Here is a 27051-nt window from a genome sequence, read left to right as displayed (position 1 = left end):
AGGATGACTTATTCACATGTTTGACGGTATCTAAAGCAGCAATAAACTCTACCATCATGCGAGAAGAGTTGGGGGCCCGACTACCTGTATTCCATAGTTCAAAAGCTCTCATCGATGCTATCAGAAATTCAAAAGCTAACTTTGGCCATAGTTTTTACAACCCGAAATATCAAGTTTTATCTTCAAACGCACGCAGTCATCCTCATGACGCATTATTCCGCCCAATCCAGACGCACGACAATAAAGGCGTACACCCTGGCAGATGCAAAGTTTTCTGACGAACGCAACAACTCAGCCCAAAAGGCACGCCAAGGGCAGACAAACACTGGAAGGATACACTCGGAAACAAGTTTTGTCCTCGTCGCTCCAAAAGATTCTACATAGGCGCAACATGTATAGGCAATTGAGCACTACCTCCTCCTGCGTGTCACATGGCCCTAGCAGACTGTTGCTCTGTAATTTAGCTCTAGAATGGTCCAATACCAGCAGTTGAGCATCTCCTGCTACATGTAAGGCCATCTCCAACCGATGGCTGGCTAGAGGGCTCGTTTTAGCCCTCTGGCCCTCCAAGATTCTCCAAGATATTAATATTTTAATGAACAATACATGCCATATTTGCCTCTGTCTTCAACCGAATGCCATAGGGCTCGTTTTAGCCTTGTCACGAAAAACCGTCTCCAACCGAGGGTCATAGGGCCAAACATAATTTATTATTTAAATTTAAAAACTACAACTTAAATTCAAATCCAACAACTTAAATTTAAAAACTACAACGATAACTGGCCCAACAAACCAAAAAAATTAGAACTTAAATTTAATGAAAGGTTTAGGTATTTATAGGAAAAAAAAATTAGAATTTTTAAGAATTAAAAAAAAAAAAAAAGGCCCAAAAAACCAAAAAAAAAAAATTGATACAATGGCTAGCTGACTAGCCGTTGTATTCAAATTTTTTTTAAGCAATCATGTCAGTTATAACCAACAGGAATACATTTAATTTTTAATATAAATATATTTATGTCGGTTATAACCGACATGAATGCTATATTTTCTGGCTAACCCCGGGCTGGCAGCTAGCCCTCTAGCCCTCTCCGATTCTGTAGGGCCCTCTCAAATTCCACAGCCCTCTGGCCTAGCCCTCGGTTAGAGATAGTTTTCGGGCTATTTTTGACCCTCTGGCCCTCTGGACCCTTCGGTTGGAGATGGCCTAACATGGCCCTAGCTCTACAACTCCCTACCATGCACTAAGATGCTAAGAAGTTAGTACAAAAGTGCGACCGCTGCCAGCGCTACAAGCCAATACCAGCACTGCGTGCTAGCGAGCTACATCCGCATACGAGTCCTTGGCCATTCATGCAGTGGGCAATCGACCTGGTAGAACTTATGTCGCCTGCTACTGGGGGCAGAGGCATGATGATCGTGGCAACCGACTACTTCACCAAATGGGTAAAAGCAGAGCCCAAGACGACCACGACTCAAACAGACATAGAGCACTTCATATGGAGGAGCATCATTTGTCGATTTGGCATTCCATAGTCCATCATCACTGACAACGGTGCGTAATTCGTGGGCAAAGGTATGGCGAAGTTCTTCCAAAAGTATGGCATCAAGCAGCACATGTCCACGTCGAGATATCCTCTAGGAAATAGGCGGGCCAAAGCATCCAACAAGATGATCCTTGACTGCCTCAAGAAATCCCTCACCAATAAGAAGAGAAAATGGTCAGACAAACTCCTCGGATGTCTATGGGCATAACGCACCACCAAAAAACGAGCAACCCGTGAGACTATTTTCTCTTTGGCATTTGGCTCAGAAGCAATCATACATCCTAATGTCATCAAATCAAGTATCACCGCTCTACTACCAAGCATTGAGCAGAACAGTAAGGAGATAGCCACAAGCTTAGATCTGGCAGAGTAGAAGCGCGAGCAGACCATCACCCGCATAACAGCCTACCAGCAGCAGCTCCTCTCTAGCTACAACAAAAGGGCCAAGATCTGGCAGTTCCAGCCCGAAGATCTAGTCCTAAGAAAAGCCTTTATCATTGCCCACAGAGAAGGCTCCAAAAAGATAGATCTCATCTAGGAAGGTCCGTACAAGATCAGCAAAGTAGGCGGTAAAAGTAATTACACCCTTACCACAATGAAACGACAAAAAGATCGAAAAGCAGTGGAGCGCCTACAATCTAAGGAAGTACCATGTGTGACCTCTCACTACATCAAAGCCCGAAGACTTAAGCAGCTCGACGGGAACCACCTCACAAACGGATGACTATTCAGTTGTTATGTCGTTCCTACCTTACATCTAGGTTCTCGTTCGTTTCACTCGTTTTTCAATGAAGAATTCAGAAGTAATCACAACTTGGCTCGGCTGCATGCTTACAACAACTTATCACTCCTGCACTTCAAAAGAAAACCGCGCCCTTCTTAGGATCTCATCGCAGGAATTACGCCCCCCGAGGGACCAACCATTCTCTCGAGTGCGCAAGGGTAAACCAATTCCCCGACACCCACATGGGTCAGCTCTTCAAGACATGAAGATAAATCCTACACTCTGAATATCCAGACGTGGATAAGCCTGGCTACCCTAGTATAACTAGATGCATGATGGCTTGCACTGGGATTCCTAGAAGTAGCCACAATGGTCTTTTTCAAGGCTTAGCTAACTGAAGGATTTTGGGTCTCTTGGCCTAATTCGTGAGGAACCGGGCCCTAAAAACGGATAGGGCACATTACGCAGTACATCCGATGGACGACTGCCCAGTAACCCTAGAGCTGCTACTGAGTGCACTAAGGTAGCCTACAGTCTCCAGAAGACTGCCTACGGCTTGCCCTTTGAGCAGTAAAGCCATGCTAGACTTATACAACCGCATATTCTTGTGAAAGGTTAAACAAGCTAGCATGCATATACGAAGTTTTATCCACTGCCGACATGCTACGTTGTCGATAAGCTTCACCTCTGCCAAGCGCGGAAAAACTTATACCAAGTCCTAAAGTGTTGTGATACTTGTTACGCAACCTACGGAATTGGAGAAAGTCAGGTTAACAGCTTAGTGGTTACGCGGATTTGTCTGCTTCTGTAAGTAAGGCATTCGGCTGCCAATCCTATGGCTAACAACTTTGCAAAGTTCTATACCAACACCTACGGCTGCATAGACTACACAGGCTTATCTGCTTATAGAAAAGTAGACATCTGTCAATGGTCTATAAAGTCTAAAGGTTAGGGCATGAACAAAAGAAAGCGAAGGAATGATGTTTATAAACAACTTGAAAAGACCAAAAGAGTTCAAGAAAAATAAGAACTACAAGGAAAAACAAAGAAAATCCTAAAGGCTACCTAGAAGACTACACTCCAGCAGCTTGGACATCCCACGATTACTCGGTCACCATACCTTCAACAGCAGCGACGCTCTTAGCAGCGGCATCATCCAGCGCTTCACCCCCGGCTGCCCTAGCTTGGCACCAACTTCTTCAACTACTTCACCAATAGAAGCCTCAAAAGTAAAAGCAAGCAAGTCTTCCGGAGAAACAAAGAAGGTCTCGAAACCTCGAGCCCATCATTCTCACCCTTTAATTGCTCATTCTCCTTAAGCAGGCCAACACGGACGCGCTGCAGCTCATCCATTCCCTTCTTTGAACTTTTGTTGATCTTCAATACATCTTAAAGTTCCAACACTTGGGGTTCAAACCTATCGACGATTCTCTTAAAGTGGATCACTTGATTATAAGCAGTAATCAACTCTTCATCCTTTGCATAAGCAATGAAATGAAGCTCAGAATCTACAAACTCAAGATCTTGAATCTGAGGTATGTAACATCTAATCTCCTTCTCTGCATTTTCATTCTTAACTTGGATCGCGTCAAGCCTAGTCTTCAAGACAACGATCTCTTGGCGAGCGGTCTCAAGCTGCAGAGAAGTGGGGGCAGAAATATTAAACCCCTTCAAAGCAACGTGCTCAGAGTCCAACCTCTTGATCTTCCCGGACGAGGAATAAGCTTCAGTTATCATAGTCTTCACAACCTCCTTGGTAACCTTGCTATATATGCTTCATAGCAAGCAGAGCAGTCCTTCTATATTGGGTCGTATGCTTCACAAAGGAACTTGGGCAAACAAACATTTCTAACGCCATCAACAAACTTGGCACAAGCGTCCATGTCTTTAAGAAGATTTGGTTTCAAGAGCACACAGATCTCAACAGCCTCCCCAGAAGCAGGCTTAGTGGATTTCTCACGGCTGCCCACGCGAGCAGTTTCCTCCTTCCCAGCAGGCGAATCAGTCTCAGCAACAGAGAGAGTGGGCCTTAGCACCACTTTAGCAGCAAAGTCCACCTTATCGCTCTTCATAATAGCAAGCATTTCTGAAGGAGAACCGAACTTAGCTCCCAACATATGTCTTGGCACAGACTTCGACATTAGGGGCATGGCAAAACCTCTACACTGAGCATTACTATCGACAATCAAATTAGCCATTCTTGACATAGCAGGCGCCACAGGCTCAAATCTAGCAGCTTCATTTTTCTTCCCATTAGAAGAAGTCATGTCAATCAGAGGCCTCTCGACAGCAGGTGGACTCTCATGAGCAGCGGAGGAAGTCTTCAGTTTTTTCTTAACCAACATCTTTTAAGCAGACGGGGAAGATCTCTTCTTTCCACCTTCATTCACAGTAAGCTCCACGATAGCGATCAGACGAGCTAAAGTATCCACCTTGATCCTCTTTACCTTCTCTCGAGAGAGAGAAACCCACACTTCTCCCGAAAGAGAACTAAGCAGCCAACGCTATTCACAGTACTCAGTATGGGAACTCAACCCATACTGGCTTTTTCCTCATTTTTTCTCTCAAATCAGCAGGCAGGAGACCTGCATGCCCAACATTCCAGCAGGCTATAAGGCCTTCAACCTCCTCATCTCTCTCAATCGACGGCTTGGCCCATGTCAGGTCCAAGAGCCCAAAGGACATGAGCCATGCGACTCGCCTAGCACTACGCCCCAACACCACAATCCGCAATCCCAGCCGCACAAGCTGCCCTTGGCTCTAGCCAAGCCAAGCAACCTAAAGCAGTGGTCCCTGCCACAACACCTCCTCGGCCCATGCCAAGCCGACTCTTGGCCCTTGCCAGCCGACGTGATACACGATCCCGACGGTTGCCCCACGACAACACTATCCAAGAAGAAGACAAGAAAAATTAAATTTTTCTTACATCAGTGCGGCACGGAGAAGACAAAAAAAGCAACGAAAAACGGTCCTTTGCATAGGCAAGATGTAGAAGATTGCACAAATATCCTTTAAGCTCTCTCTCTTTTGTAGGGTAGAATAAATTGCTCTTCAAAATTGATTTAATAACCCACTTAATGTGGACTTAAATAGGCTTTGAGAGAAATTTAATTCCCTTTCCTAGAAGGATCTAATTTCATATTAAAGAGGGAATCTACATCAAAACAGGAAGCAATCATAAGTTTCCAAGAGCGAGAAGATCTTTACAACTGCTACCCTTTCCTACGAGCAGCCCAGCAGGTGTGGGGGCATTTGTGGAGCTAAAAATAATCACAAGGCGACACGTGGATTTTTGGTGAAAAGGACAAAGTTACCCTTGAGACACATTGGTTGTCCTATGCGTGAGCAGTGAACAATCATTCTTTAATCAAGCCAAGAGTGTCCAAAATAGGTAACAAATTCCAAATTATCTCATCCATCCTCATCTTAGGTAATTACTTCATAACCTACAAATTATTCCATATAAATGGAGATTAATTGGCTAATTAATGGATTAATTCCTAATTAATCCATTAATCACCAATTAAATCACCCATTTTCACACAAAAAACTTCTAAGGGCTGGCCACCTCCATTCCCTATATATATGACCCTATTTTCTCTAAAAAGCTAGGTTCATACTCTTGCTAAAGCCCCCCCCCCCCCAATTCATCGTGGGCGCGTGAGGCTCTTGGCCTTGACCTAAGGTGTTATTCTTAAACACTTTTCTCTAAATTCTAACTTTGGCATTGGAGGTTCTTCGGCCAAAGCCCCCCCCCCCCCCATTCATTGTGGACGCGTGAGGCTCTTGGCCTTGACCTAAGGTCTTATTTGTTTTGTAGGTGCAATTTTGTCCAAAATCAAGGAGGAAGAAATTTGCATACACATTAGACTGTGATTAGGATTGAGAGAGTTGAAATCAATACTTTCAGAACCACAGAAAGTGGTCCAGTGGTGAGGGCACGAACTGCGGCCCTGAATAAACAAAAAACTTGGGAGGTTTCGAGTTCGAGACTCCAAGTTGGTGAGTCTACTTGATCCTAACCACAAGCAGGGTGAAATTCCCCATGACCTTTTGGGGCCTAAAAATTATGAATAATCATGACTTGCCACCAGTTGTCTCCTTTGCATATAAAAATAAAAAATAAAAAAAATAAAAAAATCTATACTTTCAGCAATCTTCACTACCAATGATCGAATGCAGTCCAAACATAGCAATCAATATGATTAACTCCGGAGAAACCAGGGTTTAAGTGCTGTCAGTATAAAATTTTATTAAACTCATTATCCTTAATCAAAAAGATTCTTTAGTACGTACTAGTTATTCAAAGAAAAAAAAGAAGTGTTTGTTCTTTGCCCGCAAACGTAAAGATTGGCTATAAGTCCAATCATTTAAATCTTGTGTTTTGCGTGTTGTTTTGTTTGTGCTTTTGGCGGGGTTTGATGTAAACAATATAATTTCTGAGCGCATCAAGGATTTGACAACTTTCAACATGGCGGGTAGGATTGCTCATCTGATTAATGTAACAAGTTTAATCAATGCGATAATAAAGAGTACTTAGCAGAAATGATACCAATTAGATTATATACGTTATTATGATATTAAGTAAAGAAAAACTAGAGAAGGCATGTACTCCAAAGGCAGATTTGTGGTTGATGACAATTACGTATACTTTTTTAACAGTGACAATAGCGCGTTGATTGATGAAGGAGGATGGACCTTCAGCATGAGATACTTAAATAGTTTGATAATACCAATTGCTTACCAACTAGTATTACAATCTATATTTTGGTTTTTTTATTACTTGTAAGTTGTGAGAAGTATCAAGTTCAAATCACATATGACGATTAATTATGTGTAATATTTGTCTCATTAGCTCCTCTCTTTTCAATCGTTCATTCACAGTGCTGGTTTGCCACCATAATTAAGTTGGAATCCCCCTTGTAGACTAGAGGGCTGATTTGATAACCTATAGATTATACTAATTTACGTTTGAACTGGGATGTAATGAAGTGCAGATATCTAAGGACTATTTAACAAACGTCGGTTTGGAATTTGGTATTTTGGTGTTGGCATTGTAGGGTTCTGGCATATCTTAGAATTTTTGGGGTTTAGTATTTGTATTTTATCATTTTGGGATTATATAAAATGACATTGCTTTGCTTTTTTCCTCGAATATGAAATTCTTGTCAATAATAACTCTAACAAATGTCGTCAAGAACAATGTGAAGGTGCATTTAGAGGCAATTTAGAGGAGACTGAAGAATAAGAGATTATATAAGGAAAAAAAAAAAAAATTGGAATACTGGTTTTGACCCAATTGCATTCATGTCATCCATCTATTACTGGCACCAATGCCAATGACAATGGTCCCAAATGTGCACTAGTGAAAGGGAGAAAGTAGGAAGGTGGGAGTAATTGACAACTACATTGAAGCAGACCTTGAACAAGTAAAATGCTCGTTGCCCCTCAGAACTCGTTTGGCTTATAGACTTGGATTGGGATAAACAATAAATTACTGTTTTTAAAGTATGATGAAAGAAAGAAATAAAAAATCGTGTTCAATTTAGAGGTAGAAGATGAATCAGTTATTAAGAAAAATGATCCATTAATATCAATCCCCTCAAATTGGTACGATTAGAACGAAAAGTCCGCGGTACTGTTCACTTTAACAAAAAATTATATTTTTACACTAAAAAGTCAAACCTGGTACTATTCATTTTACCTTTTATTTTGTCTTTATCGTTAAAACTCAAAATTTTTAAATCATTTTCATTAGTTTTCCTTTACTTTTATTATACCTTGGATTTAAAGAAATATCCATTCCAATATAATTATAGAGAGAAGAGGATATACACACGTTAAAGGTGGGTTTCACTCAGCGGTGAGATCATACAAAGCATTCAAAGTCCGGTGCTCATTTCCAAGCTTTACAAAGCTAAAATACAATATGTTTCTTTCAAGAGAGAAGAAGAAAAGGCAGTAGCATTATGATTCATAAATAAAGCATAAAGAAAAGTACAAACAGTAATATGATAACCAAAGATTAAAAGTTAAAAATGGGTCCAACATGCGTTTGGGTGACCATAACAGAGAAGAGGTTTTAATTTCTATTACTGTAGTTTTTGTCTTTCTAAATTCTATGATATTTTTCGTGTCCTCCAAAGTGTTAAACATATGACCAGTTGATGAACATGAAACAGACGCAGTGAGCAATTTCTTCTTCAATTAACGCCTTCCGTGCCCACTACTCTCTCGTACAAGATCGTTCTTTTTATGCATGTGTTGATTTTAAAAATTACAAAGCCTACATGACGCGCATATCGAGTACTTATGAACTAATTATGTTCTTCTTGTGAATGCGGGCATGTCAACTCGTGATTGAGTTCGGTCGGGCGAGTTGAATAGATGTGGTGATGTTGAATGCGCAATTGACTTCTGCACTTTAGTGACTACGACCGAGGAAGGAACACCTCTTGGTCTAGGGTTCTTGAACCTGAAGACAAGGTTGCTTAATTCACTACAAAGTTCAGGATTTTGTGCACCGGGTTCAACCGATTCAACTATATTCGTGAGAATATAACTACAACGTATCGGTATTAGGTTGTAGGGGCATAGGGACAAAGGTACTCCAAAGAGATGTGTGTCTTTATAATGAACGTTTTTCAGTCATTTGAATGCCGAAATATGAAGTGCATATAACCGATCGTAGAACACCTCATTTTGTTGGAGCTAATGAAGTGACCTCTTTAGGCGAAAGAATTAAGAACTTTTCGCCGGCAGATACTTAAATAAATAACCCACCGACCAGAAGCAGTGTTGTTTACTTGCCAAAATGAAGGTACTCCTAAATCTTCTGGTCTTATGGCTCCATTGCTGTTTACTTAACCAAACTCAAGGTGTCACCGATTGTCGACATGGTGTTGTTTACTTATCCAAACTAAAAATGTATTGACAAGAGTGTTATGATACCTTGTATTTTTCTCAAGTGTGTGAAAAGGATTTCGCGTAGAGCATTTTGAGTTGTTTGCAGATTTGAAAGGGGTTTCTACGTTGCAAATCCTTCTATATTTATAGGGATATATTTCTTGGTGCCCAAGCCTGCCGAGTGATAAATTCTAATAATATTGCAATTCCTCGACATATTCACTGAATATATTCGGAATTATTCTCTACCAAAACTCTATCACCATCCTTTCTCAACCTCTTGCACCTAAATTCGGACTCTGAACCTAGTCCTTCTTGTGTTCAATTCATTCCTTATCCTTGGAATATTCTGATACTCATCAGAAAACATCTCAATTAATCCTTAACAATCTCAGCCTATCTGGGACTCAGCTACTCAATCAATACTGCACGATCGAGTCGAAACTCATAGCCCATTTTTCGGCTGACTTCAATATGGCCAAAAATGTGAATTTAGGCCCAAAAGCTGGAGATACATATTCCTCCTTGAAGACACACAAAACCCTGGACCCCCAATATTTGAATAACAAAAGGTTAGTTACTCACCTAGTTTAAAAATATCGAAAATCTTCGAACACAGCCATAGCGCAACTACGGTAGCACCTTTTGGGTGTTTCCAACCCACGATGAGTTGTCGTAAGTCTGTTAGAATTATAGTCTTGGAGGATTATTACCAAATTGGAGTTGTTTACCTAATTTAAATTTTTTACCCAATTTAAGTTGTTTCTCCAATTGGAGTTAGTTTCTCAATTGGTGAAGGATTCATAACTAGATTCCAATTAGGATTAGTAATCCTTATTGAAGAAGGCCTTTATAATGTCGATATAAAGGGCTATTGCAATAGTTTTGAATTGGAGCAAAACAACAAGTTGTACACCACTCAAGGAGTCAAAGTGAGAGAAGGGCAAAGTGTTTGTGAGAGAAAAGAAAAGAGATAAATAGTGTATTTTTTGTTCTTTCTAATTTTTCGTCAAGTTCTTTATTCTAGAGGTTTGGCAAGATTAATTGTTGTACTCACTATTGATATAGTGAAAGATTATTGTTGATGCCTCGTGGACGTAGGCATATATAGCCCAACCACGTTAATTCTTGGTGTTGTTTGTCTTGGTTATTTTGTTTTCAATTTCCCGAGTTAAACCCATTCTTAAACATGATATTCACAAAAAGTGGTATCAGAGTCTGGTTTGGCTGATAGTCGTTTAAAATGAAGGGTGCAATTATGATGAAACTCACCCGCTTCAACTGGATTATATGGAAATCAAGAATGGAGGACATGCTTTATTGTAAAGATCTCCATAAGCCAACTAAAGGTCTTAAGAGCAAGCCAACAAGTATGTATGATGCCAAGTGAACCAAGATGAATCGTAACTATTGGTACGATTATACAATGAGTGGATGAGATCCATCATCATGTGTCTAAAGAGACTGATGCGCAAACTCTTTGGAAGAGTTAGAATTCCTCTTTGAGAAGAAGATTGGTGCCAAGAAAGCATTCTTTATCAAGAAGCTTGTCAACATGAAGTATGCGGAAGATGTTAGTGTAATTGAGCACTTGAACAACTTTTAGAACATGATGAATCAGGTGGCCACTATGGGTTTGAATATTGAAGAATTGTTGCTAGGATCTTTGCCAGATAGTTGGGAAACCTTCGTTGTAACTGTAAGCAATTCGGCTTCTAATTGTGTACTGTCTATGGATGATGTTAAGGATAGTATTTTCAATGAAGAAACAAGGAGAAAAGCTTCAAGTGTAGACGCTGGACAACTCTTAGTCACAGAGAAAATAGGCAAAACATTTGGTGAGACAAGATTCAATGGTAACTACCACTATTGTGGAAAAAAGGGTCACGTGAAGAAGCATTGTCGTAAATAGAAAAAAAGGAACAAAAGGATGGGAACAATACTATAGGTGTTGTGACTTACGTTGAAGAGCTTCTTTAGTGCAGATGAACAATTTTTTTTGGCAAAGAACTCTATAATTGCCTTTACCAATGAAGCTGAGTAGTTAATCAGGTGGAGCCTGGTTATAAGTAGTTTGATCATGAGGAGTCTGGTTATGAGTAGTACATTTAGGGGGAGCCTAGTTATGAAGTTTGATTAATGGGAGTTTTGTTAAAGGGAGCAATCATATTTTGGTATACCATCCTCATGGTGTGGAGGGGGAGATTGTTGGGTTTTTCTAGCCCATGATGAATTGTCCTAACTCTATTAGAATTATAGACTTAGAGGATTAAATTGTTACCTACTTGGAATTGTTTTTGCAATTTAATTTGTTTACCCAATTTATGTTGTTTTCCTAGTTGGAGTTAGTTTCTCAAATGGAGAAAGATGCATAACTAGAATCCAATTAGGATTAGTAATCCTTATTGAAGAAGACCTTTATTATGTGTATATAAAGGGCTATTGCACTAGTTTTGAATTGTAGCAAAACAATAAGTTATACACCACTCAATGAGTCAGAGTGAGAAAAGGCAAAGTGTATGCGAGAGAAAAGAAAAGAGATAAAGAGTGTATTTCTTGTTCTTGTTCTTTCAGGTTTTTCGTCAAGTTCTTTATTCTAAAGGTTTGGCAAGATTATTCGTTGTATTCATTATTGATGTAGTGAAAGACTGTTATTGCTGCCTCGTGGACGTAGGCACATATCGCAAAACCACGTTAATTTTTGGCGTTGTTTGTATTGATTATTTTATTTTCCATTTTTCAAGTTTGTTCAATTTTTTCCATTCTTAAACACGATATTCACAATAGCATCTTCGACCTTTTCCCAATAACCTCGACTTCGAGATCCCCCCCCCCCACCCCCGGGTGTCATGAATTTCTAGGTTCCAACCAAACCCCGACTCGCCACCACCTAAGATTACCTCTCCCGACACCCTTCTGGTATATGTACCACCATGCATTGTAGCCTACAGCCGCCCACCCTCAAACCCAACTACCCTGGTCTTGGATCTCAGCCAACCCAAAGCCCAATTAGGCTTGCCCAAATCGGCCTCTCATTTCTTTCTTTTGGGCCTAATTTTATTTGGCATGTATGAATAAACATACCCACATATTGGGCTTTATTTTTTCACTTTTTCTTTCTTAGCCCAATAATTGAGGTTGGGTTATGTTGACCCACCATTTTTCTTAACTAGCCCACAACCCAGCAATCACCAAATGGGCCTGTAGCCCATGTCACCCTACAATTTTGGGCCGTGACCTATCATTTACACATATGGTCCCGAAATAACCCCCAATTCAAAATATACATTCTTGTGTGTCTATATATATCGGTGTGTTTGTATGTAGGTACCCATAAACCTGAAGTTCAGATTTAATCTCGAACCCACAGTTTCAAACATGAGTGTCATGGAAACCCGCAATTAGCAGGACTTATCACATGACAAGAGTGACATAGAGAAGGTATACAACCCCGTTGTGAGTGAATTTTTCTTTTCAACGAGATCCTAAAATGCATTCAAATGCAGTGCTCAACTCAACTCCAAGATTACAAAGCTGATATGTAATCTATTTTAAAGGGGAGAAGAAAACAAAGGGCAGCAGCATTACGATTCATAAATAAAGCATAAAGAAAAGTAGCAAAGAGTAGATGATATTGATAACCAAAAAAATTTGGGCCCAATATGCCTTTGGTGCAAAGAAGAGGTTTTAATTTCTAAGTTCTATATCCTATGATGTTGTTCTTGTGGCCTCCAAAGTGTTAAACAAATGACCAGTTGATGAACATGAAGCAGATACAGTGAGCAGTTTCTTCTTCATTCAGCACCTTCCATGCCACTGCTCTCTCGTACGAGATCGGCCTTCCCATGCTTGACATGCATATTCCTCCTTGAAGACACATAAAACCCTGCACCCCCATGATTTGAATAACGAAAGGTTAGTTAATCGCCTATTTCAAAAGTACCGAAAATCTAGGTGGACTTCAAAGTACTATACCTGCTGCATTATCTGCGGGAACTCGGAGCATAGGGTCTTCCTTCCGTTGTCATCGAAAATCTTTTCCAGTGTTATGTCTTGAAGTGCAACTAACGTCGTCTCAAGCATGTCAAGGCCTGCCTGGTTTGCGAATGTGAAAACTGGCATTGCCTGCATAAATGATGCGGTTAGATTATGGAAGGGGGAGGGAACCAAATTGTTACGAAAGGCATGAAATTGAATGCTTCATATTGTAAAACCAAAGAAGAATGGTAAGCAATTTACCTTCAAAGAGCAGCACAAGATTGCATCCGAGTGATGCCAAAGGGATTTGAGAATGGACTCGCTTCCTTCGGTTTTTAGTAGTTCTCCACCTAGATAGCACCTGAAAAGATCAAGATTAATCAGTATACGGCAGTCACCTTTGTCCAATTCTACGACGAACGATTGATGGCAGGATCCGGCAACAAGTGTCATACTATCATTGCCATTTTCAAACCATATAGCCAATCTCTTGTCAGATAAGAACTTGTACTATACGCACCTATAGCTCTGACAGATCCAACCAGCAAGTGTTTGTGCTTCAGGGGTGCCAGGTGGAGGCCGGAACCCAGCATGTGAACCAAAATGAGACGGGGAGAGTGCCAGTGCCACCCTCTGCACTGATGCTATGATACTGCGCACATACTGCCGAGCCATGGCGGCCACATTTTCTTGGAGGTGAATTTCAAATGCAAACTGGAAAGCTATTGTCATCACAGACTTCGTATTGCCGGAGTGGCCAGCATTATCACCAGATGCTCTGCTTCCAGCAGGTCCAACTTCAAGAGCTGAGGCAAGATCAAGCGTACGGTTTGGACTGGGAGTATCCTGCACAACAATTTAAGCATATAGGATATAATCACACAAAACATATCAAACAAAAGGGATGGAAAATGAATTCTATAATATTATGATATATCATATAAGATGAATGGTTACCATCCGAGAATCAAGAGGGATGATGCGAAAACCAGAAGGTAGAATTGGAGCATCATCCGAAAATGATGCATCAATGGGAGCAAATACTAGTTCAGCGCAGGTCCCGACGGCATTCTCATCCACTCCACTACACAGCTGGGGTTTGATGCAACAGAAACGGCAAAAATCAGTGACCATAGCCGGCAAGGATGTTAAGAGCTATCAAATATGAAGAGTAAAATATACTGCAAATACTTCTGTGGAGCACTACTGCAAGAACATTATGTTACAGATCAAATCGAAAAGAAAATATATGTACTTACTTGCAACAGGAAAATGTCAGCTGCAGGCATCATCATATCCTCTCGATAGTGGCCCATGTTCTCAATCTTAATGACCTCCATGAACTGTTTACAGAAAACCAAAATATATCAGAATTTAGACTGCATATCGCTACGCTAAGATGAAAAAAAGCAGCTAAATTAATGAGAGAATGGCCTTTTACGGTTAACTGAAAAATTCAAAACCAGGTGCCTACCTCTTCATGCTCAATTGTGTGAGCCAGGGGAAGAATAACCTGATCCCCAAAACTTCCAGCTCGAGGCCCTAGCATGTTGCAGGGACCAGCTTTAATAGCAGCTGCTGAATAAGCATCAATGCTTCTGTCAGCCCACTCTGATCGGTGTTCTCGCAAGAATCTAAGAAGTATGGCTGGAGGCACATTCTGAAGGCAATGGAAACGATACACAAGTCAATAACTAAATTCTGAAATGTTTGTTTAGAGAGAAAAAAAAGAGCAAAAAACCAAAATGTAAACCAAAATCATTTGATGTGTGCCTTCTGGATACTTTTCCAAGTTGCTGCTTCTTATTAGGTATTATTGCAACTTAATTTTGTTAGTTATTGGCCAAAACGCATCTAAATCCTTACTTGGAGTAACATGGATGCTTTGGCACATAAGACTGCAGTGCTCATAGATGGAACTCCATTGGTATAAAGATTTGCACTCATCATCTTGCCCGGAGACGAGTTCACAAGAAGGGTAACATCATCAACACCATCACTTTCTAGAACAGACCATCCTTCATCTGTAAACCCGTTAACTGCTTCATTGAAACCCCTGCAATACAAAATTTGTAAGACTCCAACAAGGTGAAAGTTGATTAACCATTCTAAGAAATCATAAGGAGGTGAAATTATAACGCACTTGCTCAATCTCTGACTAAGAGCACGGAGAGCTGCAGGCCTTCTTCCCCAACCAGCGGAATTAGGCTGAGAAACTTCTTGAGAAATCTGCCTCAGGTTGCGTAATGCCTGAAAGAAGAAATACGTCTACATTAGAACACAAGACGTATGATGCTTCATTCTTCGAATATTATGCAAGCTCATCGTTTCTACGATTCTAACTTGTTTTAAACAAACATTCTCAACTAACAAATTTTAATATCCAAACAAGAAAAATGACATCGATTACGAGAAAACAATCTTACCGCCATCGTTGTCTTCTGAGCAAGAAGTGTTGATGACTCATAAAGCGGGCGCAACACTTCGGGTACACTCCAAGGCTGGTTTAAAGCAATCAAATTAACAAGTCAAAATTGTGATCGATCAAGCCAAGGAAATGACATTGCTTCAACGTACGAAAGCTAGACTGCTCTGCATACCTCCAAATCCATATGATCAACAATGTGAAGGATCGAGCCACCACCTTCACAAGGTCTAATTAGATACCCGCTCGGCAGCATTTCTGCTCTCACAAAATTCTGCACTGGTGGCATGCTAGGACCATTCTGTGTGTTGTTAAGTGATCTTTCACAGACCTACCAACAGCAATTACAGCATAAATACCAAATTAAAGGTGCTTGAAATGGGCAAAGTTACAAACAAGTAACACCAAATTATTGAGTGCTCGTACAAAAGAAACAAGGACATTGGTTACAAAATTTTAATAAAAAATGTAACGGGGGACACTAATTAATGTACAGGGCTTATTGTTTGTTTAGTGTTTTATATTAAAACTTCGTAACTTAGTTCCATTTGTGCATACATCTTGACAAAAAAATCATCACATACCACGAGACTACCATCTTCGAGTACCGATGTGTAGCGAAGCAACCAGAAATCTCGAGCTGGTGCCAAAGTTGTGGGTGCATAGAGCTAAAAGAGGCAAAAAGATTCAGATATTTGTTAAGCACGATTATTAATATTGATGAAAACAGATACGAGAACTACAGAAATAGAGACTGGAGAGGATCTTGGTTACCTGCATGTAAAGCAGTTCAATGGTTCCACCATTGCCCGTGGACAACACGTTCAGCACATCCACAGACCGGCAGTTTCGGAACCACGAAGGCCGATCTTTGAGGATTTCAGCGACCTGTATACAGCAAGAGTATCTTTGATTAACACTTAATTACCAAAATTTTACAAAGTTTAGTGCTTTAATTTAGTAGAGCAAGTGGGGGAGAAGAAGAACTTACTCTTGTAGGGTCTAGACCTACAAGGCCACATGCACGTGCTGCCACACCAGTGCAACCGTGAGAAATTGCAACGATTCCAATGGAATCCGGACCAGGCTGTGCAGTTCAAAACACATGTACAAAGTACATAATCAGCACCCGACCAAAAAAAGAAAAGAAAAGAATGATTGTAATTACTTCTTTAATTTTTTAAGGAAATGTGCATGACTAAAATCGGTTATAAACTTTTAATTCAAAATAAAATTAGAGGAATACTAAATAGACAATAAAGGTTTAACTGTTTATTGTTAGATACGGTCCTCATTATTAGTTTTGATGCAAAATGTATAACAGGTTTAATTTGTGCATATTTATCAATTCTTTATCAAATTTTATCCGTTTTGAGAAAAAAAAATTACACACATTCACTGTATCTTACACCATGTTTTCTTATGCATCTTGATAATCCTTTAAGTCATTTAACAAAGTACATAAAAAGAATGCTTTTGCACTTTTGTGTATCTCACACAAATGTTTTTTATGCGTTTTGAAAAATAACTTCTCTTCGTTGTACATTTGAATTTGATAAAGAGAGAACTTTAAAAGCTTTACCAGACAATTATGTGGCATAAAAGAATGCAAAACAATATTCTTCTATTGCCTTGGGTGAAGCAAAAATAAGAAGAATGGGGGACCCAAAAGTGCAAAAGCAAAAGATTAGTGTGTCAAAAAAAATTGAGATAATGATGTGTTTTGGGTGTTGCTTGGAAGCTTAGCAAAGTATGCTGAAATGGTATTGAGAATAAAAAAAAAAAAGATGTTTAGAGAGAGAGAGAGAGAGAGAGAGAGACCTTCATCCCAGGCAATTGGACCCACTCCACAGCAGTCCCAGTGGCCTTTGATAAAAACTCTGCTAAAGTTTCCTCTGCAATGGACAGAAGTCTAAAAACAAACAAACAAAACAAAACAAAAGAAAGAAAGAACAATCAAAATCTGATATATTCTCTTCTCTCAGCGGTCCAAAGAAAAGCAAAAAAAACAAGTGAAAAGGACATAACAAATACAAGAAGAATAAAATCATGAAATGGTGTTGAACACTGACCCTGCAGGGCTCGCATCCCTTGGTGGTGGTGGTGGATGCTGCTGCGGAGTCAAATGGTGTTGACCGCTCGTCACCACCGAATCACAACTTGTGTCTGTCGTGGCTAAAGTAGCCTGCAAATCCAACAAAGAAACAACAAATCTCAAAACCCCATCATGCAAAAAACTTTAAGTGGGAAGAAAAAAAAAAAAAAAAGAAGTTTATTATCTTCAAGAAATAAAATATCAAATTTTTCCTAGATTGATTTGTATTCCCATTTATTGGAATTATGAGAAGAACAATTTTGATTCACCATATTGAGCCAATATAAGAGAATTCCCCTTTCTTAACTCACAACAACTATGATTTCAATTAATTCTAGCTTTACGATTGAATAACTTAACGAGAAATAAGGAACAAAAATAAAAGAAATACTATATATGAAGAAATTAAGAGTGAAAAACTACATGTGATTTCAAGACTCATTTTTTAACGTCTTGCCGGTAGGTTAAGAAAAACTGTAAAATTGTCGATTTGAAGTGCAGTGGCTAAAAGATGAGTGTCAAAATCGCTTTTCATAATTTACGGTGATTTGGTGAGAATTTGCATTTTGCTTCTCCATTTGTGTAAGAAAATTGACTGGGATGATATTTTGTTTTTTTTTTTTTTTTTTTACTTGAATGTTGTAAAGGATGGAGGTGAATGATTTTACATTTTGTGTTTGTTGGCGGAAGTAGCTGTTCTCGTAGACCAGCTGAGACACCTGCTTCTGCAACCGATCATTCTCCTCCATCAGAAGCTTATTCATCGCCGTCAGCTTTCTGTTCACGGTCTGCAACCTCGACGCCTCCTTCCGCTGCTTCTCTCTACATCTGCTCAAACACAACAACCCAAGCCAAAATAAATAAATAAATAGATCCAACCCAAAATTTAAAAACCAAAAATAAATCAACCCAATTGAGAAATTTGACTGCTTGATGAACAGAAAAGATATTAAACTTTTTTTCACCTGCGGTTTTGGAACCAGACTTTGATCTGCTTAGGCTCGATGTTGGAGAGGATAGGGCAATCACGGATGAGCTGCTGGCGGCGCATGGAGCTCGGCTTCGGGCACTCATGGTACAACCTCTCCAAAGCTTCCACTTGCTCCGGCGTGTACCTTACGTACTTGCCATTGTCCATCTGCATCTTCATCCCACCATCTTTGCAGGATGACGTCACCGCCATCATGACAAGGCCTCCTCACTATATAACACCAAAGTCACAAAATTTACATATGTTTATACGGATCTATAAGCTCACGAATCATACATCGCGATTTTGGTACTCATACTTTACGCTGCACGGAGCGTATGAGACTAAAAGATGAGTGTTAAAATCACTAGCAGAATCATAAAGGGAAGAAGAGATAATATTGAAGATTTTTGAGGCAAGAAACTTACAGGTTTGGATTTGCTAGGAAGGTTTTGTTGATGCCCGGAAGCTAGAGAGACGATTAGTGTGATTTTGTTGTTTCATTCATGGTCAGAGTTGTCGAGAAGTGGCTTTTGCTTTTGGTTTTTCAAACTCAAACTGTTTATGTATGTATAAATATATATGGAGCAGAAAAATGATAAAAGGAAAAGGTTTTTAAGAAGAGAAAAATCCCTTAATGTCAGACAGAAGAGGAATAAAAGCGACCATTTCTTGTTTTCACATCATTTCTCTCTCTCTCTCTCTCTCTCTCTCTCTCTCTCTCTCTCTCTCTCTGTTTCTCTCTCTCTCGTTTACTGCTGATTTTTCTTGCGGTACTGGTTTGTTTAGGCGCTTTCCAACACTTAAAACTCTGTCTCACCAACTGTCCTCTCTCTCTCTCTCTCTCTCTCTCTCTCTCTCTCTCTCTCTAGGACTCTTTTTATCTCTGAGTTTTCCGCATCAATCCACACTTTGATGTACATGCCATACGCCAGACGGTCAGTCCATTCGTATTTACCCTCCAATCTTCATGTGAAATTGAGGTGAAAAGTTAATAGGGTAAAAACAATGGTTTGCATGTGAAAACAAAGACAAAATCATGAGGGTTTTAGCATGCGACCTCATTTTCTCATGCCATCACCCCTCATGCAAATACATACATATATATATATGCACTTATATATACATGCAACTTTTATAAGCATAGTTTGGCTGTCAAGCAATATTGGATGTTGTCATATGGTTGTTTAATTATTTTGGGTCTGTCTGATTTCATGCACAAGTGTCCAACTGGTTGCTTTATACTTAGAAAACAAATTATATATGTTTGATTAATCAACCTCCCTTATGAGATTAAAATATAGAAAAATATGTTTATACATCAAATTATATAGTGGGTTATTTCAGTACTGTGGCGCCTAGTACTTGAATATTGATTCAAAGTATTTTCTCTATCGACTAGTTTGGACTGAATATAGAATATTCATCCTTACATGTTGATGATGTAGTTCCACAACCCTATTATATGTACCCCTTCGTTATAGATATATGTCCTTAGTTGATTAAATAAGCAAGGAAACACGTTTTCATCCCACTATATTTTACTAACCCACTAATATTCAAACAATAACCCAAGTCTTTATTGTTTTTCCAAAACATAGCAACTTTAATTGAATATATGTCACTCCCTCCACTTTCGGTCAAAACAATATAAATTTTTTCATACTTACCAAAGATTTTTCAATATGTCAGGCATACGGTCCGGTATACCAAGTGTAATAATATAATTGGTTAGAAACTTCAAAAAAAAAAAATTCAACCAATTGTATTATGACATTTGATGTACCAGGCCGTATTCTCAACGCACTGAAAATTTTCTCCACGTGTACCCATCAATTAGTCACTTGTCACCATAGTTAACTAACCAGAAGAAATTTTGATACTACCAATTATGTTAATTAACTCTCGAAAAGGGTTTTGAGTCTGTTTATTTTCCAATTTGTCAACAAGATTGTCTTCCAATATAAAAAAAATGCGGATGCGAACTAAGTCGTTTAGCTAAGAAAAACTTACATGTAACAAATGTACAGTATACCTCACATAACACGTTTTATACTTACGTTTTCGTATAATGTGCAAAGTGGCTGGCACACTATACTAGTCAATCCAGCTAAACAATCTATATCTTAATGAGTCCTATGCTATGACAAGTCACAATGGGTTGAATTTTGCAGATCCATAATTGTCCTAGGTAAAAGACTAAGTATGCCACTTTCTTAGAACCCCCTCATAGTCTTACACAAAATAATACAGTACTTTTCTCCACCATAATTTCACTTTACTGAACATGTGCAAGTCAATACAACTTGCCAAAATTTCCCCAAGTCAATGTGGCATGGTCTTCCCTCATCTCCCACCATCCATTTTTCAAACCTTCCCACATTCTCCACTCCTCAAAGTTGGCCGTCACTAAAAAGGAAAAAAAATAATTAAATTTGATTGGCCAAAATTAGAAGCTAATGGCAGACCAACCTAAGTGGGTGTTTGCTCCAAATCTTAAGATAGACTTAAGAATTCAATTATAACCTAACTTCTTTTCCCCTTCATGATATTCACTTTTTTGCCCCATTTTGTAAAAGTTACGAAACCCTAAAACTTTTAAAGGTCTTTACAAATAAGTCCTCCATTTGATGAAAATAAGCACTTATTTTGACTATAATAATGCCTGGTTTGGTACTGAGGTGATTCTGAAAAAAGTTTGTATAAAAAAAAGCTGGGAGCTATTTTTGTGTTTGGTAAATATTCAGTTTTAGCATTTTTTCACAATTTTAGATGAAAAAAAGCAAAAAACAAGAAGCTGCAAAACCCAGCTTTGAAAAACGGGCTTTTTTCACATCTGTTTTACATAAAAGTTTACCAAACACTATATTACTGCTTTTTTTTTTTCTTTCAAAATCACTTTTACAAAAAAGTTTACCAAACACTCTACTACTTTATTTCACAACTGCTTATTCTCACAGCACAACAAAATCAGCTTTTTTTCAAAGCACAACAATACTAAACCAACCCTAAGTTTAGAGAACAATTAAACTCACCTCGTTGTCCTATTTAATGACATATTTATCCTTTTAGGAAAAAGACTTTATGACCCTATTATTTTTCCCTTTTTTTCCCCTTGAATGGGAGAAATTACTCTACCTCACAAGCAGGCGCAAATCAATCGACTCCAACCTCGAACCCAAGAAGAATCGGAGAACCTCTTGTGGGGCCTTCGCGAGGTAGAGATATGTGAAGAAAAAAGAAAGAAACAAAAATGTAAAAAGGCATGGTTAACTGACAGCCGCACGATCTCATTATAAGAGAAATCCAACGGTTGAGCGTGTGTTCCCCATTTTTATCCTTTTGTTCGGCTTGTATATTAGAGGTTCTTCTAAGAATAATAATGAGTGAGGAAATAACATTTTAATTTTTTACTTTTTATGGTGGGTGGGATTATAATGTGGCTGGGAAAAATAAAACAATAGGGTTGGTCTAACAACAATCCAAATTTTATTTTAACACACAAAACTTACACATTTTTGTACACTCTCTAATATGGGCATGACCTTCCATAGTACGTAAAACTCATCTATACTATCACGTATAAATTGTGTCAGAAAGTATATTCGTTTTATCTGTTTAAATAGCATTATCCTTTTAAATAAAGTAAAAATCATCAAACGTAACTATATCAACAGTTGATAAGCATACGTATTTTCAAACTGATTATTGAACTAATTGTCGAGGAGACTACACTAATTAACTAATAAGCTCTTAGCGTTAACCCCAAGACTTAATCTATGTTAATTGTTAAAAGATAAGGAGGCATGCAACATCAATGGCCTAACACAAAAGAAAATTAAAGCGAAAGCCCTAATCTAATTTTACTATTTATTATATGTCAACGGGGTGTGACAGAAGCCTGTGGGCTGGTAAAAGTGACAGCATACCCCGCCACTCCCGGTGGTAGGACAGAAAAGCGTGCCACCAAAGTTATGTGAATTATTTTTTTCTTTTTACTTTTTATATTTTATATTTTTTTGTTGGTAAAAGCTTTGGGCCTGCAACGGGTCGACAAGTGTCGATTGATGTGTAGAGTGTGCTCGACGCCAGCCAGCAGACCACTTCTGGGTGTGGTCCACACTTGTGGGCCCAAAAGGATGTGGCCCCCGCACGCGTGCAGAGCCCTCCCCTCAGCTTTACTTACAGCGTGATCCTTCTTGCCAACCACCTCATGTTCACCATTTTCTCTTTACTTTGTATTTTTTTTTTCTTTGGAATTTTGCCTTTTTCCCATTTTATTTTGTTTATATAGATTTGTAAAATTTATGTGCTAGCATCAAATTTTCATTACAAAATGAGTTCCGATAGCTCAATGGCGAAACTAGAAATTATATAATTAGGATTAGGTAATTAGCTAATCAGTGATCATTAATACAATAAAGAGAAAAAATACAATATGTTAAATTTCATTCATGAATTATAACTCTGATGATACGGATCAAAAAATCAAGTCACACACTTACTTTTCAATGGACCAACAAGGTCAAAACCTTAAAAATTTTGATATAGAAAAAAAAGATACAAACAAGGCATATAACAACAACTTGGACACTAGAAGGGTCGAGTGATCCTCCTGAGCCTTCATTGGATTCGCCAGTGCTATAGCTTCATTCGCTTATGATGCTATTATCGTTATTGGTTAGCATGTAATCTACAATTATGAATAAATGCTAGTATGATAGTATCGCACACAATTGACGATTGCATTGCATATCTTAAACATTTGTAGCATGTAAGGTACTAATAATACGAGCGAAGAATTACAAAAGAAATAGGTTAGAGATTTTCTAGGGCTAATTTTCCGTTAAGAAAGAAAGGGAACTCCACAAAATCAATGGAGGATAGGCCTATAGGGTTGAGATGGAGGAAATAAGATGACATCTTTCGGTGAGGAGGGGGTTATCACTGACGACAAAAGATGGAAAACAGGGAGGTTAAGTGAGAGTTTCGGAAAAGAAAATGAATATGTGGCATTTTTACTTATTTTGAAACGGGAAAGTCATGAGTCAGAAAAGAGAAATGCTAATGGGACTTTGTTAAAGTTGGACTTTATATGACATTGTTACTTATTTTGAAACCGGAAAGTCATGAATCGAAAAAGAGAAATGATAATGGGACTCTCTTAGAGTCAGACTTTTAATGAACTATCTGTCATCTCACAAGTTTAACATCAATTTCCATGTCAACATTACGAAACATTATATAAAAAATGAGGTGGTAGAGAGTCCATAGAGAATCTTACTTTTAAAAATGTCCCCTTAGCATCTATCACCGGCAAATGAAATGAGAATGAGATAAATTAGTTCTCTGGTTGATATGATTCATGATTTTTAGGTACATAATTATGAATTTTCATGCATACTTTTATTTTCTGTGTGTCAATAAACACCAAAAGAAGTTAGAAATTGGAATAATTTCATACACTTAATATATTGTTGCGCATATATAGTAACTTATGAAGTTGACAAATAGGGAAAAAAAACAAGCATGTACCCTAAAATTACTAAGGAAACTACGATAGTTTGGTTTGGTTCGGTTTATGTTAATTGTGACAAACTTCTCATCGAATAAAAAACAAGCACAAGTTAATTTGTGTCTTGAAACTGAATCTTAACCATTTTACATTACCAACTTTTTGAGATCGAAAACTAAATAAAAACAGATACGTAGTTTATCTTGTAACATGAATGCATGAGATCCGAGGGCGCTTTGTTTTCATGGTATATTTGCTTAGGACCACAAACAAAACTAACACATGAACTTTGGATGGAGTTGCTTAGCGGGCATAGGGAAGTGGATATATAATATAGAGGCGCGGGACCACCGTGAACAGCAGGCGTGTCGCCATCTTTCGGTGGTGGTGCTGTCAGAGAGACAGAAACCGAGTGACATTCTCTTCTGCTCTGTATTCTCCTCGGGATGCGCGGTTTATGCTTTTACTTTCGTTTCGTCAACGTAACGGACTTTACTTTTCACTTACTCACTTCACTCCTTTATGTCCAGCATCGTCTCCTTTTACTGTGACACGACGGATCATTGTCTCCTTGTCCTCCTCATCAGTTTTACGTTGGCGCGATTTATTGTGATTTGAGTAATTGTGGGGCGCCTGTCGCCGCCGTGTACGCTGGCCCCCAAGTTATTACCTCCCATTTTCCTCGTAGTGCAACTGCAAAGCATCTTTTACTTGCTCAAATCTTCACTGGTTTGCTTGCTCATTTCTGGTACTAATTAATTCACATCGCAAATGTCTTTAGTCACTTGACTCACTCACTTACTTGTTCATCGTGCCTGCCACTTTTACAGCAGAATCTGTCGACGATGTTGGATTTTTCAGCTCCAACGTACATGCATACGGGCATGCGTTGTGCATACACATAGAACTTGCATTCATATTCTTTGGATGATGTAATTCATCAAAACTTTTAGAGTACATCAATGCATGATGTTCATTATGAAATGAACTTTTAGATGTGATCAAGTTAATAGACAACATATGTTATACACTTATGCGAAAGGACTCGAACTGAGTGGATTGTGGATCATTTATTTGATGATATGAATGGAGTTTTTAGAATTCGAACTATTTATATAATTTCATGAGTTAGTTTTGGAGTGTTCTACCCAGTTTATGTTACCAAAAAAAAGGAAGGACTAGCTAGGGTACAATGACCTAATTTCTTTTGCTTTGTAGCCTCTATAATTCCAATGTTAAATGTATTAATAGGGTGAAAATTTTAACAAACTGTTTGATTTAGTTGAACTTTTGTATTTTAAATTACGAGAAATGTTAACGGAGCTCTCTCAAAGTGGGACATGAACTCTCTGTCACCTCACAGTTTAACTTTAATTTCTATGCCAACATATAAAATATTATGCCAAAAACATGAGGAGTCAGAAAATCTATAAGGAGCTTCACTTTGAGAGAGTCTCTTTAGTATTTCTCTTAAATTATTTATCAATGACTTAAAATAAACAATTCAAGTTATCTTTTGAAATTGTACAATAAGAAAGAAACTCGAGAAAGTAGACAACACCACCGTTGAAGAACGGCATGCGAAGTAAAAGGATGAATATTCATATGATGTTAGGGATATCAAATTTACAAACTAAATGATGTGTCATCAGTAAAAAAAATAAACACATTAATCGACACTTATTTAATAGTTCAATGATCAATAATCAAATCATCTAGTTTACATAATTTGATTTTAAAATATGATATTTCTAACATTATTCTTATCCTATTGTTAAAAGGGAGAAGAAAGGAAGGAAGGATGGAAGGAAGGGATGGAGGGAGGGCACATAGCGAAGCACAATCTAATGGGAGTGAGTAAAGTAAGCAGAGTGCCGGCCAGCGTGCCTGCGTGCGCCGACAACCAAATGGGAGAAGAGAGGAGGTATATTGGTGGGATCCACAAAGCGGCGTACAAATAGAGATATGGATCGGGACCCACCTGGATCTCGATTTGATATTCTCTTCGGCGATCTCAATCAAATATCACCATCAAATCATATTCTATTAAACAATTTCAAACGGCAGAATATTCGGCGGCGCCACTTTAAACGGCCGCGACGGGACGCCCGTTCTCGGTTTTCCGTTTTCCCACCACATTAAAGCTGGTAAGCGGCTGGCCGGCCCCACTGCCACTCTGACGTGGCGCTCTCGGATTGGGGCACTGCTATTGCTTTACCCACCCTCCGCACTTCCTTCACTTCCCAAGTTCAAACCCGCGTTAACTAGAATTGAAGTTGGAAATGGTCACTGGGCAAGTAAGATGAAACAAGTCCAAAATATTAGGCCCAATTAAGATGAAACAAGCCTAACATATTAGGCCCAACCCACCCTTGTCCCCGTAAATGTTTTTGGGAGGAGGGTTACCGGACACAAAAGTTGTAGGTACGGACGCTCTAAGGACTGGTTTAGTATTGATGTGCTTTAAAAAAAAAAAAAATTACTTCTGTTGTACTGTGAGAATAAGCAGCTGTGAAATAAAGCAGCAAAGTGTTTGGAAAACGTTTTTGTAAAAGTACTTTTGAAAAAAAAAAAAAAACAGTATTATAATGTTTGGTAAACTTTTATGTAAACAGATGTGAAAAAAAGCCGGTTTTTCAAAGCTGGGTTTTGCAGCTTCTTGTTTTTGGCTTTTTTTCACCCAAAACTGTGAAAAAAAAGCTGAAGCTGAATGTTTACCAAACACAAAAACAGCTTCCAACTTTTTATGATATCATCTTTTTACCAAACCAGGCCAATCACTCGAGATACAAGCATTTGTATGACTCCATGAGGTTAAATATCTATGAAGTATGTATCACAAATCAACCATTTATCTCAAATTTATACAAAAATTACAAGAGTTGTGTGAACGA

The 27051-nt window shown here is 38.7% G+C and overlaps 1 protein-coding gene across 1 annotated transcript; it reads right to left on the bottom strand.

Moving 5' to 3' along the window:
• Positions 1-12739: 12739 nt before the first annotated feature.
• Positions 12740-19565, bottom strand: LOC137717670 (homeobox-leucine zipper protein ATHB-8). Its single transcript, XM_068457107.2, has 19 exons — positions 19071-19565; positions 18638-18873; positions 18341-18500; positions 17650-17762; positions 17399-17489; positions 16569-16664; positions 16352-16465; positions 16162-16245; positions 15753-15908; positions 15579-15653; positions 15296-15402; positions 15019-15208; positions 14627-14812; positions 14412-14495; positions 14110-14244; positions 13673-13998; positions 13414-13513; positions 13150-13299; positions 12740-13060 (listed from the first exon to the last, which is right to left on the bottom strand). Exons 2-19 carry the CDS (start codon positions 18856-18858, stop codon positions 12914-12916), a joined length of 2535 nt encoding a protein of 844 aa, XP_068313208.1. The 5' UTR covers positions 18859-18873; positions 19071-19565; the 3' UTR covers positions 12740-12913.
• Positions 19566-27051: the final 7486 nt, after the last annotated feature.

Source organism: Pyrus communis, chromosome 8 (genome assembly GCF_041283825.1).
Source record: "Pyrus communis isolate YQ-2024b chromosome 8, ASM4128382v1, whole genome shotgun sequence".
In the NCBI taxonomy this organism is placed as follows: Eukaryota; Viridiplantae; Streptophyta; class Magnoliopsida; order Rosales; family Rosaceae; genus Pyrus; species Pyrus communis.
The sequence above is the reverse complement of the archived record's forward strand: the minus strand, read 5'-3'. Positions and strand labels throughout refer to the sequence as shown.

Bases quoted from the DNA above. Each gene is read 5' to 3' on its own strand.
- LOC137717670 (XM_068457107.2), bottom strand. From the start codon at position 18,858: ATGATGGCGGTGACGTCATCCTGCAAAGATGGTGGGATGAAGATGCAG. The intron at 15,654-15,752 runs GTATGCAGAGCA...GCTTTAAACCAG, and splicing joins TTGATCATATGGATTTGGAG to CCTTGGAGTGTACCCGAAGT. The intron at 15,403-15,578 runs GTAAGATTGTTT...TTCTTCTTTCAG, and splicing joins CTCAGAAGACAACGATGGCG to GCATTACGCAACCTGAGGCA.